We start from the raw sequence: 16,564 nt of genomic DNA, 5'->3' as shown, positions 1-16,564 counted from the left end.
GGAGTACAATATACTTATTTGGTACCCTTAAATTATATGCTCTCTTTTACATTGACCTTAATCAATGTTCTTATCCCACCGAGAAATTAAAAAGTCAACTCTTATCTCTCTAAGGGTCGTCTAAGTTATAAAAATTGACATTTCATGTCATGTATTCAAACATCTCAGGCTTTTATCTTCTTCTTCTTCTTTGATTATCAGATAAGAAGAAAAAACCTATTAAATGCCTTGAATAGCTACTTAATATTTACATGGCACCACCACTGGTTTCTCTCAGGGTAGTACTCCTTTATCTTAGAGTTTTGACTGTGGCTTTCCTCGTTATAACTGTCATCATCCTCAGCACCAACAGCGTCACCATTGTATCTCAAGGAAACTCAATGAAATTTCATTTCAAAGATGTTTATGCCTATAGGTAACACCCAACGAACCTCTTCACTTTTCTTTTGATCCGTAGGACCAAACCATGTTAAACTAATTTTCTTTTGGAGAGTATATTTATTTCTGACAGAAATCGAACATGCTATCCTTTAGATTTTTATCAAGTGATCTAAAAATTTCAGCCATTAAAACATTTTTCTTTTATTATTTTGGTATTAGTTTATATGCGAGTTGGTTAGTCTGGTTGAGGAAAGAACATGTTATTAGCAAAATTAATTTGGTCTAAGCTTCGAATCAAGATTGTAAGAACTCTTTACCAAGTTGGTAAACTTTTTCATTCACTTAATTGTTATATTTTGTTTTCTTGAATGCTTGAAGATACATGTTTTCAGCCGCCATCATCGGATTGTTTTACGCTGTCATACAACTATTCTTCACAATCTCTGAACTTGCCACCAGAACGAAAAACCCTTTCAATTATCAACTGGATTTTTATGGTGACAAGGTATAATATACTTATTTTTGAACCTGTAATCAACAAAGCTTGACTAAAAATATGTTTTCTAATTAATGGTATTTGGACAGATAATATCATATCTAGTGGCAACTGGTTCGGCTGCGGGATTTGGAGTGACCAAAGATTTAAAAGATACACTAGATTTTGACCCGCGCTTTCAAAGCGCGGATTTATTTTCCTTTATTTTTTTTTTAAATTGACAAATATTTAGTAAATGTCATATTTTTATATATTTGTTTTTTATAAAAGACTTAAGCTTTTTTATATTTCTTTATCGTGTTTCATTTTAAAAGAATACAGCCAGAGCACAATATCCGGATCCAAAGAACCAACCTGAAACCGACCCGAAAATCAGGGTCCCGAATCCGATCAGACCCGAGGTAAATATCCGAATGAGTTCTAAATTGTTATATCCGAAGAACCGGTCCCGAATCTGACCCAAACCGAGAACCAAATGAGTACCCGAAGATATCCGAAATGTGAATATATATCTAAAAATATATGTTATAATTATATTTATAATTATTTTAATTTTTAAATTAATATATAAGTTAACTATAGTAGTTATTTTCGGTACTTTTGAATATTTTTGGATAAAATATGATAGTTTGGATAAAAGTTTACCCAAAAAGCTGTACAAAATGTATATTTTTGGTTACTTTGAATAATTTGGATACAAAAATTTGAACCGAATCAGATACTTTGGTTACTTTGAGTACAAATAACCGAACCCGTTAGATACTTTGGTTATTTGGTTATTTTTCAGGTTCTTATGCATGAGAACCGAACTCACCCGGACCCGGAAAGACCTGACTCGAACCCGATCCGAAATTTTATAATACCCGAATGGGGTTTAATTTCAAAACCCGAATGGGGTTTAATTTCAAAACCCGAAAAACTCGATATCCGAAGGAACCGATCCGTACCCGAATGGGTATCCAAACGTCCAGGTCTAATGAGTATTTATGTTTAGAAAATTAAACTTTATTTTTTAATGAATTAAGTTTGTATAACTCTGATATATTAATTTTATTATGTGGTTAATTTTTTTTATAAAAAATTATATACTTTAATAAAGATTTAAATTTTTCAATGAAAATATTCAAATTTTTTTATGAATGCTTAAATTATATTAAAAAGAAAAAACATAATAATTAAGTTATTAATTTTTGTTCACTACAAAAAATATTAAGAATTGTTGAAACTAAATTATTTGAACTTGGAGAAAAAAATAAGAATTGGATCTGATTTCTTAATCGGCCCAAATGGCCCAAGAAAGATGATGTGGGCAGTGGGCTGGATCCAGAAAAATGACCCAATAAAAATGTGTTATTAATATTACTTGATTACCCTTAATGAAATAAGCAATGTTAGTTAAAGAAAGGGCAAGTTTAGGTAAAAAGCACAATATGATCCTGCTTTAATAGTATAGATTTCTAGCATTAGTCGTATTAGATTCGACTGATCCCGTAGATAAGCTCTTCAGTAGAGGATACGCATCGGCTAGTATGCTTCTCTTTGCTTTCTTCTGCCTTGCTGTTTTATCTGTTTTTTCATCACACCATTGCCAAACACCAGTTTAGTTAAGTTTCATCATTATTCATTCATACCTTTTTTTCTATTTGATCATTTAGCTTTGTTGCAACGTAATGTGTTAGTGCAATTCTTTAAGTAATTTGAGATTTTATTTGTTATGGAAGCTCAAGTATATTGCTTGTTCAACAGAAAATAAGAAACTATCAAAACACCAAAGCCCATAACCATGGATTTGAGATTTGGTGGGATAGCAGTTGGGTTACCAAGATCAGCACCCTTACTAAGCCCATATTATAACTCTCACCTTTTAGCAAAGGTCCGTACGAACGGAGAGTTGGAAGACCCAATGGATTCTACATACGAATATCTGCGGGTTGGGAGGCACAAAGAGTGGACTTGTGAACGGTTGGTCTAACCTAGATGTCGGGACTCGCGGCGAGCTCTGTCAGAGTTGAACCAGCTCTTACGCCAGCACAATAGATTTAGCCGGAGCCACAACAGAGGCCATCAAAACAGGGTCCAAACAGTGGCTTATATTATGTGTGTTTTGAGCTATTTATATGACCAAGGCCCAATATCAATATGTATTGAGATTTAATTAAACCGGAACAAACCGAACCAAATTGAAATGATTTTGATTGGAGCTAAAATTATAGTCTTACTACTGCTAAATTTTAGTTTTACAATGCCCCCCTTCTAGAGATATATGTATGTAGTTAACCATATCCAAATCTGTGAATATCCGAAACATATCGAAACAATTATCATATCGAGCAGAATATTACAAAAACAGGCAATGTAAGTGGAGAAAAGAATCCCCTATATATTAATCCTGGAACATTGCAACATTGTTTGGTAGCCACGTGTCATCATGAGAATTATTCTGAGGATTGTTAGAGAAATAAGTTGGTCCATCTACACATATATTATAATTTTTATTAAATAACTATTAAATCAATTATTAATATACAAAAAAATATTCTCTATTGTTTCCTTAAATAAAAGCTACGGAACTTCTTAATATGATTGACATATATATCACCATTAATGATTATGAATAATAAAGATTTGATAATATTTTTTTATCCTCTATACTTTTCGTTTAATTTTATTTGTTAAAATAAATTAAACAATCACATTAAGCATATAATAAAAAAATTATATTTTTTCTTATATATTGTATTTTGTATTTTTTCAAACGATTATAAATTACTAAAAATGGTACAAGCCTCACATTGAAAATTTTGTGATCAATAGTAACTTTTTTTCAATTCAGCCTATCGTTTTTAATGGGTCTTGAACATTTTTTAATGATTAACTAAATAAATCACGTACATAAAAGAAAGTGTTTTGGTTTAAAAATTGTTGCATACCCAAAATCAGTATGAACCATCGCCACTTTCATTTAAAATTTGGTTACAATAAAAAATACATGGTTGGGAAAAAAAATCCGAATCCAAATAACCGAACCAAATCCAATCTACAAAATAGTATAGAACTTTAATCAATTTGGTTAAATATCTGAACATGTTTAAAATTTTGGTATCTAAAAACCAGAACCGAACCCGATTCGGATCAAAATATTTTGGGTATCCGAGTATATTCGAATCAAATTTATATACTTAAATATATTATTTTAAAAAATTAATATCTCAAAGAAATAAACAAAATACTTAAGATGTTTTTAAATTGTCCAAAATATTTAGAAATATATAAAAATAGTAAAAATTATATATTTAAAATAACTAAACATTACTCAAAATACCAAAATACTGAAAATATCTATTCATTTTCTATCCAAATATTTAAGTTAAACCAATTTTTATGTTAAATTTAAGTATTTTGGTATACATTATTCAAATTTATATGTAACATATTATTTTTATTTTTATGTTTTGAGAAATTTAAAGTATATATGAACTTTAAATTTTTAAAAAATTAAATGGGTTATCTGAATCTAAAACCAAACCGAACATATAAAAATTCGAACCAAATTTGCAAAGATCCAAACTGAACCTAACCAAACCAAATGATACCTACCCACATGTCATCCCTAATCAAATGTAGAAAACATTATTGATAGCAAAAAAATGTATTACTTATTTAGATACAACATATTAAAAAAAAAGTTCACTCCGCGCAAGGCGCGGGTTATCATCTAGTGGTATATTAATGGTAAAGCGTAAACCACGAAACCAACCCCAAATAGTACACCAACGCATATCTGAAACTTGTCTAAGCACAATCTTATCTTTTTTTTTTTTTTTTTTTTTGAACAACAAGCACAATCTTATCTACTCCTTTCTTTTTATATTGTATGCATCTATTCACTCTATATGCTAAACCTTTTTTTAGACAATGTAAGTGATACTTTCCTTTTGCTACTTCGATTTCATAGCCTCTAATGCTGTCAATTCAAGCAAATATTCTAGACGGTGTTTTTATGTTAATCGTCGCACAAGAAAATTGATATAAAAATTAATTATTTACTGGCGCAGGGGGTGGCAGGATGAATAAATTTTAGACCCCCGAAAAAAAGAAAAAAAAAATTAGACCCCATGCCACTTGTTTTGGCGGAGATGCGTAATGCAGATATCATTATTCGGTTTTCTTCGGTTATAATTCTCTGTATACATACAGTAGAACCTCTATAAATTAATAATGTTGGGATTTTAAAATTTTATTAATTTATAGAGATATTAATTTACAAAAGTTTCCTTATTTAATTTTTTTTCTATTTTTAAATATTTTTATTTATAAAAAAAAGAAAATATTTTATTTTACCGTATGTACATTATTTAAATTTTAGAAATTTGACTTTCATATTGTTTTATTATCTTATTTGTGTATATTTTTATGTTTCATAGAATTGTTAAGTGGTTTTCGGTATAATTTTACCAAATATTATTAAAATATATTGAAATGTTAAGAAAAACAAAGAATTTTCATTGTGAATATAAAACCAACAATATAATATTTAGCTTGTACTTATATAAAAATTATATATAGATAGATTATTAATTTATGATTTTAAGGGGACTATATATTTACATAGAAGTGTTAAAAAATATTATTATCTTATTATTTTATCGATTTGTGTTATATTTAACACTATCCCAATTTGGGACCGGCAAAATTTATTAATTTATAGAAATTATTAATTTATAAAGTATTAATTTATAGAGGTTCTACTGTATTTTCTCCTTCTAAAAATAATGGAAAGACGATCACCCTAATATTTTCCGGCAAAAAAGACTCACCCTTATCTGGTTTTAATTAAATTTTGATATTGTTGTAGTTTATAAAGATGACACTGAATATCTGGTTTTAAGATATGTTTTGTTGGTTGATGTTTTCTTATCAATAGCTCTTTTATCGAATAAACAATCATAAAGAAACAAAAAATAGAATATGATGATGTTTTCTTATCAATAGTTATCTGTTACGAATCAACTATCAAATCAGTTGTGATGCATCCGCTACTTCAAAAAGCTACTTAAGCTTATTCGATGTCAAGTCAGCTTGCCAAATTTATCCAACATGGTGGGGGAGAATTACATATTTACTCCATCTTCTTACACTTTCGTGTGTAAGTTCATTAATTCATACTTTTGTAAAAAGGTTTTGTGATGTGAATACACGCATGTTATATGATATCTCACAAGGTATATGATAACTTGCACATAAAGTATATTGAAAGTATTTGGATTTAAATTTCACTAACCAATCATCATTATTCATTAATATGATCAATCGCATATTTGAAACAGGTTAAAAGTACAAAACAAAACGAATTAACTTTTTTATCTTAAAAGTATAAGAGATATGTATATATAGAAAGAATCGTACTGTAATTATCATAGTATTAGGGCTGCTGTCTTCCTGTATAAATACTCTTGTACTACTTTCATAATAAGACCAACACATTATCTCTATATGGTATCAGAGCACCATCGATACCTAGACCTAAAATTTCTTTAGCCGCCACAAAAGTTTTTCAAAAACTTCATCTCCAAGCCAACGATGGCTTCGCCGGCTACTTCCGCTGAGACAATCAACGTCTCCGACGCTCCTGTTCTCTTAAACGTGAACATGACGAATGTAACTAAGCTCACCTCCTCCAACTTCATCATGTGGAGTCGTCAGGTGCAAGCTCTCCTCGACGGATACGATCTCGCAGGATATCTTGACGGATCGATCATCGTCCCACCTCCGACAGAGACTACTAATGGCGTTGTTACAGTCAACGCTGCGTACACGTTGTGGAAGCACCAGGATAAACTGTTATACAGTGCCCTCCTCGGTGCGATCACCACCTCTGTTCAACCGTTGCTCTCTACGGCAACCACTACGGCTGAGATTTGGAGTCTCCTCTCCGCCACGTATGCGAAACCTAGTAGGGGACACCTGCAACAAATCAGGCAGCAAATCAAAAGTTGGACTAAAGGCTCGAAGTCGATTGATGAGTACATCCAGGGCCTCACCACCAGATTTGATCAGCTTGCTCTTCTCGGCAAAACACTCGATCTCAAAGATCAACTTGAAGCCATTCTCGCGGGTCTTCCTGATGAGTATAAAACCGTCGCTGATCAGCTTGAAGGACGCGACACGTCTCCATCGATCACTGAGGTACACGAGAAGCTGATCAACTACGAAGCCAAGCTTCAACTCGCTGCACCGGCTGTTACCACAACGCCACCCATCACTGCAAACTCGGTGGCATATCGTGGTCCTAATCGCAACAACAACAGAGGATATCAGCCGAAGGGTAACTTCAAAGGCAATCAATCCTCACCGCAGCAACCACAGTACTCTGCTCGTCCACAGAGACACACACCACGTCCTTACCTTGGAAGGTGTCAAATCTGTGGGATACACGGTAATACCGCGAGAACATGCTCGCAACTTCAGCAACAATCTGGTGGTTACTATCCTCAGCAGCGTCCTTATGCCCCATGGCAAACTCGCGCTAATATGGTGGTTGCGCCACCTTATGATCCAAACAGTTGGCTTCTTGATAGTGGCGCCATTCACCACATCACTTCCGATCTGAACAATTTGGCATTACATCAGCCTTACATGGGAGGTGAAGATGTCATGATAGCAGACGGCTCAGGCCTGCAAATTGCCAACACGGGTTCCACCTTTCTCTCTACACCTTCTCGATCAATGGCATTAAAAGATGTTCTTTATGTCCCTGATATTAAGAAAAATTTAATATCAGTTTATCGAATGTGTAATTCTAATCAAGTTTCGGTGGAATTCTTTCCTGCTCATTTTCAGGTGAAGGATCTCAAAACGGGGGTCCAGTTGCTCCAAGGCAAGACTAGAAATGAGCTGTACGAGTGGCCAATCAACCTTCAAAAACCATCAACCCACTTCGCCTCTCCTTCATCAAAAACCACCCTCTCCTCCTGGCATTCCCGACTTGGTCACCCGTCTTTTTCAATACTTAAATCTGTTGTCTCTCAATTTTCTTTACCCTTGTCTCAGTCTGTTCAACAACACTTTTCTTGTTCAGATTGCTTTATCAATAAAACTCACAAACAACCTTTTTATCAAAACACTATCACCTCTACCCACCCTCTTCAAATAATTTACTCAGATGTCTGGTCTTCTCCAATCTTGTCCATTGACAACTGCAAATACTACTTGGTACTGGTTGATCATCATACTCGTTATACTTGGCTATACCCATTGAAGCGAAAATCTGATGTTAAAGAGGTCTTTATCGCGTTCAAAGCCTTGGTCGAGAATCGTTCAAGCATAAGATCGGCACCCTCTTCTCTGATAATGGTGGCGAGTTTATTACCTTGCGCTCATTTCTCTCACAACATGGCATCACACATCTTACTTCCCCACCACACACGCCTGAACATAATGGTATCTCCGAGAGGAAGCATAGGCATGTCGTTGAAACCGGGATTACTCTGCTTCATAAAGCATCTCTCCCTCAATCTTATTGGACGTATGCATTCACTGCCGCGGTTTACTTGATAAATCGTATGCCCACACCGGTTATCAACAACAACTCGCCCTTCTTGAAGCTTTTCGGTTCCCAACCGAACTATCTCAAGCTACGCGTTTTTGGGTGTGCTTGCTATCCATGGTTGAGACCTTACGCAGCTCACAAGCTTGATATGCGCTCTGCCTTATGCATCTTCCTTGGCCACTCTTTATCTCAGAGTGCTTACTTATGTCTGGATCAGACGACAGGACGTGTCTACACCTCTAGACATGTCACTTTTGATGAGGGTAACTTCCCATACAAGGCACCGAGACCAACCTCTACAAAGAGTACTGATCAACCAACACCTCCTTTCCAACCCACCACCACTGTCCCAATCCGGCAACTCGTACACGCTCTCCCCCCGTTACAAGATCCTCACTTGACAACAGCAGCAGCGACCACTCCTGCGCCAACACCGATCACATCAGCACCTCCTGCTCCTACGGTAACAACGGCACCCTTAGCGCCAACTCAGTCAAACCAAACACCACAAAATCAACCCTCTCCTTTACCTCCGTCTCCCTCACCTGCAACTCTTTCACCTCCAAATCACTCGTCACCCGTACCCTCACCTTCTCCTCCACCAATCCAACCCCATCAACCACCACCAAACAACCACCCTATGCGCACCCGAGCCAAAAATAATATTACAAAACCCACACAAAAATTCTCCTTCAACACTATAAAAGAGAAACCAAAAATACCCAAAACGGTGGCTGAGGCGCTAAGGGATCCAAAATGGAGGAATGCTATGATTGAGGAGATCAATGCTCAAATCCGCAATGGAACACATGAGCTTGTTCCTCCTCGTCTTGATCAAAATATTGTTGGGTGCAAATGGATATTTACCATAAAATACTTACCTGATGGTTCCATTGACAGGTATAAGGCGCGTTTGGTCGCTCGTGGTTTTCACCAACAGCAAGGCAAGGACTTTACTGATACGTTTAGCCCAGTGATAAAGTCAACTACGGTTCGTTCTGTCCTCCATCTTGCGGTCAATAGCGACTGGAGCATACGGCAAATAGACGTTAACAACGCATTCTTACAAGGGAGATTGTCTGATGAAGTCTACGTTACCCAACCCCCGGGTTTCGTTGATCAAGATCACCCCCACTATGTTTGCCGTCTGAAGAAAGCTCTCTATGGCTTACGCCAAGCTCCAAGGGCGTGGTATCAGGAACTAAGAAATTATTTACTCACCCTTGGTTTTGTGAACTCAGTTGCAGATACTTCTTTGTTCATTAGACGAAAGGGTTCTGAAGTTCTATACGTCCTCGTTTATGTTGACGATATGCTCATCACTGGGAATGCCAAACCTGCGATTGCTCACCTGATTGCCACTCTTAACTCTCGGTTTTCTCTCAAGGATATGGGTGAAGCAAAATACTTTCTGGGTATTGAGCTTAGTCGCAACTCCACTGGCATGCATCTTCGACAGCAGAAATACATCTCTGACCTTCTTCAGAAGACTAACATGTCGACGGCAAAACCAGTATCCACACCTATGTCCCCCACACCAAAACTCTCGCTGAAGTCTGGTACTCGATTGGAAAATCCAAGTGAGTATCGTGCCACTATGGGTAGCCTCCAGTATCTCTCTTTTACTAGACCGGACATCGCCTTTGCAGTTAATAAGCTCTCACAGTACATGCACTGTCCAACGGACTTGCATTGGATCGCTGCAAAACGCATCCTGCGTTTTCTTGCCGGCACACAGACTCACGGCATCTACTTCAGACGCGGAACACTGCTTACTCTCCATGGGTTTTCAGATGCTGATTGGGCTGGAGACACTGATGATTTTGTATCTACTAACGCCTACGTTGTCTACCTTGGGGGCAGCCCGATCTCATGGTCTTCAAGGAAACAGAACGGAGTCGCAAGATCGTCCACGGAAGCTGAGTACCGTGCCGTTGCGAATACAGCGTCTGAGATAAGATGGATATCTTCATTACTTCGAGAGCTGGAGATTCATCTTCCTACACCACCTGTGATCTACTGTGATAACATTGGGGCTACCCACTTATCTGCAAATCCTGTGTTCCACTCCCGCATGAAACACCTAGCCTTGGACTTCCACTTCATCCGAGATAATGTCCAAGCTGGTATACTGCGTGTCTCTCATGTTTCAGCTCGTGACCAACTGGCGGATCCACTTACCAAAGCGTTAACGAAGCCACGATTTCAAGAACTACTTGGCAAGCTCGGAGTTACTTCAGTACCTCCTACTTGAGGGAGCGTATAAGAGATATGTATATATAGAAAGGATCGTACTGTAATTATCATAGTATCAGGGCTGCTGTCTTCCTGTATAAATATTCTTGTACTACTTTCATAATAAGACCAACACATTATCTCTATAAAAAGTAGAAAAAATATAGCATATTACACTGAAGATGGGAATATATGTCGTCAGGCACGGTTTGCCACATAACATGGCTACGATATATACAATCAGGCTGTCAGGAATTAAACTCTGTAACATTCGTCAGATACATCATATATGTATGTATATATTCCCTTCAGTTTTAATCATATTACTATTATTATATGTAGCGATATTGGTTCCAGGTGGAAAGAATCATAGTGCCAGAAATCCTCAACCACGACGTTGGCCAAAAGTTATTTTGTTTTCTTTCATCCACATATGATCCGATTCGGATGCATTATGCGGTTTTCCATTTATTAATGTGTTATGTGGACATGTAATAATTGTTTTTGAAGCTATCGATTGAAATCATATTTTTAATTAATTAATTTAGTGGGCTCAATTATAGGTTATACCTCTATGTACATCTTCTTATCACAATCTGCAAATACAAAATGCACACGTATGCATTTGTGTTCCTAAATTAAGCCTCATTATCCCAATTTGTTGACTAAATATTATATTCACCCTTTTATGATGATTTGTTATATAATTAAGTCTTTTAGGAATCAAAAATATTATATGAAAAACAATTATTGCAACTAATATAGTTACCTATAATTTTATTCGATAATGTTCGCTAACATATCGTATCCGCTTAAGAGTTTATAATAGGAAATCTCAAGTCGTTTACGAAAGAACAATGCTATATTAAAATCTCTCTATATATATGTGTATTTATTGTAAGTCTGAAAAGCTAGAATACTTAATATGTATAAACGAAATCATCAAAATACATTTTGACAAATTAAAAGACGAGGATAACCGAGCATGCGGACAACTTGATAACTTTTTATGTAATCGGATAACGATTGAGCATGGTCATTTTCTGTAGGAAAATATGGGAAATCTATGGAATCTCCGATGGTATTTAAAATGGTTGAATCAGCAAAGTACTCAGTTTCCTTGGTTAAACTTAGACCAAATCGAAATGTTTAAATTTTTATAATTAACAATATGAGTTGATGTTTCCATCATCATCACGACCACCAAATTACTTATATGATTATGTATGTCTTTATTATAAACCATGAGTCATATCTAAAGTATGCTATATGTAGTGAGAATGACATATGCACCATCCCACCTCATCAGACTTGCATTACTTAGTGGAATCCCTAGAATACCTCCGAACCCAAAAGTCATCTTTCAAATATTAAATTCCCATGAAAAATTACACAAAACCGTAAAACCGTCCTATAAAATCAAGCTTATCCCTCCCACATTTCTCCATCAGCTCTTTCTTACATCACTATTCCAATATTTCTCACTTTATACTAGAGTACGTAAAGATCCTATGGCTTTAAAAACATGGAAGCCATTCCTAACTGTTATTTCTCTACAATTCGGGTACGCTGGACTATCGATCATAGCGAAGTTTGCACTGGACCGAGGCATGAGCCCTCACGTTCTTGCTGCTTATCGTCATATCGTAGCTACAATTTTCATTGCTCCATTTGCTTTTTTCTTGGATAGGTATAGTATTTTCATTTCCCGTAATTAAAATTGTATTATGGTCATGCATGCATGTATGATTCTACGTATTGTGTACGTAAAAGTAAGCATGTCTTTGTATGACTAATGTCTACATATTCTTTACATAGAAATCAATATGCTTTCTGATTTTACTTTAATTTGCTTTTCGAATGAACAGAAAAGTGAGGCCGAAGATGACGCTGCCCATCTTCTTGAAGATAGCGTTGCTTGGGTTATTGGAGTAGGATTATTTTACTCTTTTAATTTCTTTTTGAATATTTACATATTTGATTTCTTCTGTTTTAAGCAGCGATTATTAAATTAAATTTGTATTTATATGTTTGTAGACCAACAATTGATCAGAACTTATACTACACTGGTATGAAGTACACTTCGGCAACTTTCACAGCTGCAATGACCAATGTTCTTCCTGCCTTTGCCTTTCTTATGGCATGGATCTTCAGGTAATTAAACACACCTTTTTCCCTTTAATGTGGTTTTTTTTCCTGTTTTATTTTTTTTGTTCTGAAGGACCAATATATTTGATGTGTAGGCTTGAAAAGGTTAACATCAAGAAAATACACAGCCAAGCCAAGATTCTAGGGACAGTTGTGACAGTTGGTGGAGCAATGCTTATGACTGTTATGAAAGGACCTTTAGTTCCATTGCTTTGGGCTAATCCTGACGATAGTCATCAAGATTCATCTAATCCCGGTGTCACACCAGATCTTACAAAAGGCGCTCTCCTCATTGCTATCGGTTGCATCTGTTGGGCCGGTTTTGTCAATCTCCAAGTAACCCTAAAGACCAAGATTAATATTCAATGTATTAAAGCCGGTTATTGTAATTAATGATTGTTAAATAATTACAGGCAATCACGCTTAAATCGTACCCGGTGGAGCTATCCTTGACAGCTTACATATGCTTAATGGGGTCTATTGAAGGCACTATTGTGGCACTTTTTATTGAAAGGGGAAATCCTTCTGCTTGGGCTATTCAACTGGATTCAAAATTGCTAGCCGCTGTTTATGGTGTAAGTATATTATTCTAATATATAATATTGAGTTTGATTCGGATTGTATATACAAATCAAATTAAATAATTTTAATGTGATATGATGCAGGGAGTAATATGTTCAGGTGTTGGTTACTATGTTCAAGGAGTAATAATGAAAACTAGAGGACCGGTGTTTGTGACTGCCTTCAATCCACTAAGCATGGTCATTGTTGCGATTTTGGGTTCTATTATTCTTGCTGAGGTTATGTACCTTGGAAGGTACGTAAGATTTTGAAGCTCTACTGATTTTTACAAAAATCTCAACAATCCAACTTTTTTTTTTGGAACAAACTCTCAATAATCCAACTATATATCTAAATGTGTAGGATTCTTGGAGCAATAGTGATAGTTCTTGGGCTCTATTCGGTTTTGTGGGGCAAAAGCAAAGACGAACCATCTAATTCGTTTTCAGACATGGACACAGAGCTCCCACGTAGTACTCCACAAGTTGTGACATTCTCGTTGAAAGCAAACACAGAAACGGACACCAAGGATGCCAGTGTTCTATAGCAGCGGCTCAAACCCAATACTCTTCGAAACAAAAGACAGAAAATGAAACCGTTAACAAAGCGACTAAAGATGAATTGAAAGCATCAGAAGTGAGACAAGTTTAAGGATAAGCTAAGCTAATCAGCTGTTGAGAGTCTTGAGACTTACTAGAGTAACTAAGTGGAATTTTTTTAATTGGCTTCACCATTTTTTGACAAAACTATAGAAACGTAATCATTTGTAATTTTTATTTATCGATTTAATTAATTTTTTTTAATTTGATTCAATTTGGATTTGAATATAATAATACTAAATTATATACTCTACAGAGGAAATAAACCAAAAAATTAGACAGAATAATTTATTATAATATATTATGAATTGACTCATAAAAGAAACTCATAATCTATATGCTTGTCTCAAAATGAGCTAATTCGCTATAATGTCTATCAACATTGCTTATCAGAGTGATATAAAAATACATTTCTATCTCGTTTAAATTATTTTAAATTTCATATAATTCTAGATTAAGATTATGTAGTCCTGCGATTACAAATCGAACAAGAATCTATATGAACAGTGTTTGTGCAAACATTAATTTTTTTGCTAACTAACTACAAACTCTATTCGTGATGTGTTCTTGAAATCTTCTTTGAAGTTTAAACTCGATATATCAGTCTTGTAATGTTCTTGATCGTCTATGTTGTAGCTATTCAAGATATATTGTTGGCTTCTCAAGAAGGTTGGTTGATCGCAGAGGATATGTTGGTCCTATTCCAGCATGCGTCTCGCGAGCGTTGGCTTAACGCCGATGAAATGTTGATTCTGTTTCAGAACAGACACTTATTCCACGTATCAGATTACACAGTCCCCGCCCCAGGTTTTTACCTTGTCCAGACTCCTGCATTCACGGACGATCATGATTGGAATAACTTCCCCAAGGGGAGACGTCTTCGTTCGCTCATCTTAAGAGGAGTTGTGAACTTCAACTACTCACTGGCATAGAGTCTGGGGTTGCATAGGCGAACGATCAGAAACAGCAAGATGTGCGATTTTATTTACTTAATCTTGATTCATTTTTTTTACTTAATCTTGATTCTATTTTTTCTGCATGCATGAAGGTTTGAAGAAGGTGGCAATGCGTTTATTCACTATTTCTAAGAACGGCGCTATATCTCTCTCCAACATTTGAGTGTGTTCAACCATAGTTGTTTATGGTTTTGGATTATTGAGATATATAGATATATAGTTGGATTATTGAGATTTTTGGAAAAATCATTAGAGCTTCAAAAGCTTACGTATGTTATACAAGGTGCATAACCTCAGCAAGAATAATAGAACCCAAAATCGCAACAATGACCATGCTTAGTGGATTGAAGGAAGTCACAAACACCGGTCCTCTAGTTTTCATTATCACTCCTTTCACGTAGTCACCAGCACCTGAACATATTACTCACTGCATCCAGTGGCGGACCTATTCGGTAGAATATGGTGTCACATGAACCCACAGAAATTTCATAATAATCCAAGTTGCAGTGTGAAAATGAGAAAAAAATACTAATAAATTGATAAATTTTGGCTGTTGAACCCACAAACCCCAAGATATATACCTATAATGACACTTTTGATAGTTTTTTGAACCCATAAAAAATTTAGGCTGGGTTCGCCACTGACTGCATCATATAATATAGTATTACACCATCCATAAGTGTCTGCTTCAAGTGGCTTGGCTTTGATCCTTTCAATGATACCAATGATGATCACAAATGCATGTTTTATGTTTATGCAAGGACAACACTACGGGGGAATCTGTTGTGCTGTTTTGACTGTTAAGTAAGATCTCTTCCCTGTCGGTATCTAAGCAGAGGCCATATGTATTTGTTTTGGCGTTTTCAGCTGTCGTTAATTTTGGCTGAACTATTGTGAGTATTCTGGTACAAAGGCTGAATTTCCATTAGTTGCAACACGCATGTCTTCTTGTCTCTTTTTAAAACTCATATTTCCTGGAGGTGTATTATGCATAGAATACTTTCAGTTGCTCCTCTCTTGTTTGGTTGAAATCACAAAAGCTAAATCCAGATTTGGCTGCAAAATGTGATGCCATACATAAAATTGCCAAGAGCGGGCTGTGCAAAAGCATGATTTTTATGTGATCAATAAATACTTGGTCAAGACTTCAATACGAGTAATAAATGAAAATAGAAACAAAATAAATATAAGTAATTGACTATTCATTTCAAGATCCTTTACCCATCGTAGTTGACAATAGAAGTGAGCATAACTGGAATGAAATATCCAGGAGGTATTCGTGATATACTAACCAAAGTAGATAATATAAAATATACTCTTTTTTAACTGATAAAATATACTTAAAATATAGTTTTAAATATTTACATATTTGATATATATATATATATATATAAGATAAACAATAATTTTGTGTTTAGTTTAGATTTTACTAAACCTTAACTAAATAAGAAATTATTGTTAAGTTAAATGGATAGAAATCTACATAATAAAAACAAAAAAAAATTGTATAAGATTTTATTCTTAGCAGAAACCACATCTAGTGAAAGTTATCTAAAAGCAAAAAGATTTTGTGTATGTCGGTGGTTAAACGCACCGTTTCGTGTGACACATGTATATATAAATAAGCATTACCTAATGT

General features: G+C 35.3%; 2 protein-coding genes across 3 annotated transcripts; both read left to right on the top strand.

Annotated features, from left to right (window-relative positions):
- Positions 1 to 102: 102 nt before the first annotated feature.
- LOC108836823 (CASP-like protein 4D2) lies at positions 103 to 2,846 on the top strand. 2 transcript variants are annotated; one of them, XM_057008642.1, is made up of 5 exons: positions 103 to 415; positions 760 to 886; positions 967 to 1,035; positions 2,332 to 2,404; positions 2,624 to 2,846. In XM_057008642.1, exons 1-5 carry the CDS (start codon positions 252 to 254, stop codon positions 2,656 to 2,658), a joined length of 468 nt encoding a protein of 155 aa, XP_056864622.1. In that variant the 5' UTR covers positions 103 to 251; the 3' UTR covers positions 2,659 to 2,846. The 2 variants fall into 2 exon arrangements, with proteins under 2 accessions (XP_056864622.1, XP_056864621.1); XM_057008641.1 differs by lacking the exon at positions 2,624 to 2,846 and having other exon boundaries at positions 2,332 to 2,617.
- A 9,251-nt stretch (positions 2,847 to 12,097) lies between these two features.
- Positions 12,098 to 14,102, top strand: LOC108851979 (WAT1-related protein At2g39510). Its single transcript, XM_018625460.2, has 7 exons — positions 12,098 to 12,351; positions 12,530 to 12,592; positions 12,699 to 12,815; positions 12,905 to 13,145; positions 13,223 to 13,384; positions 13,475 to 13,626; positions 13,734 to 14,102. Exons 1-7 carry the CDS (start codon positions 12,173 to 12,175, stop codon positions 13,915 to 13,917), a joined length of 1,098 nt encoding a protein of 365 aa, XP_018480962.1. The 5' UTR covers positions 12,098 to 12,172; the 3' UTR covers positions 13,918 to 14,102.
- Positions 14,103 to 16,564: the final 2,462 nt, after the last annotated feature.

This window comes from Raphanus sativus, chromosome 4 (genome assembly GCF_000801105.2).
Source record: "Raphanus sativus cultivar WK10039 chromosome 4, ASM80110v3, whole genome shotgun sequence".
Taxonomy (NCBI): domain Eukaryota; kingdom Viridiplantae; phylum Streptophyta; class Magnoliopsida; order Brassicales; family Brassicaceae; genus Raphanus; species Raphanus sativus.
The sequence above is the reverse complement of the archived record's forward strand: the minus strand, read 5'-3'. Positions and strand labels throughout refer to the sequence as shown.

Excerpts from the sequence above, each read along its gene's own strand:
- LOC108851979 (XM_018625460.2), top strand. The coding sequence starts at position 12,173 with ATGGCTTTAAAAACATGGAAGCCATTCCTAACTGTTATTTCTCTACAA. Across the intron at positions 12,352-12,529 it reads TTTGCTTTTTTCTTGGATAG|AAAAGTGAGGCCGAAGATGA; the intron begins GTATAGTATTTT and ends TCGAATGAACAG. Across the intron at positions 12,816-12,904 it reads CTTATGGCATGGATCTTCAG|GCTTGAAAAGGTTAACATCA; the intron begins GTAATTAAACAC and ends TTTGATGTGTAG.
- LOC108836823 (XM_057008641.1), top strand. The coding sequence starts at position 252 with ATGGCACCACCACTGGTTTCTCTCAGGGTAGTACTCCTTTATCTTAGA. Across the intron at positions 416-759 it reads AAAGATGTTTATGCCTATAG|ATACATGTTTTCAGCCGCCA; the intron begins GTAACACCCAAC and ends GAATGCTTGAAG. Across the intron at positions 1,036-2,331 it reads CCAAAGATTTAAAAGATACA|TTTCTAGCATTAGTCGTATT; the intron begins CTAGATTTTGAC and ends TAATAGTATAGA.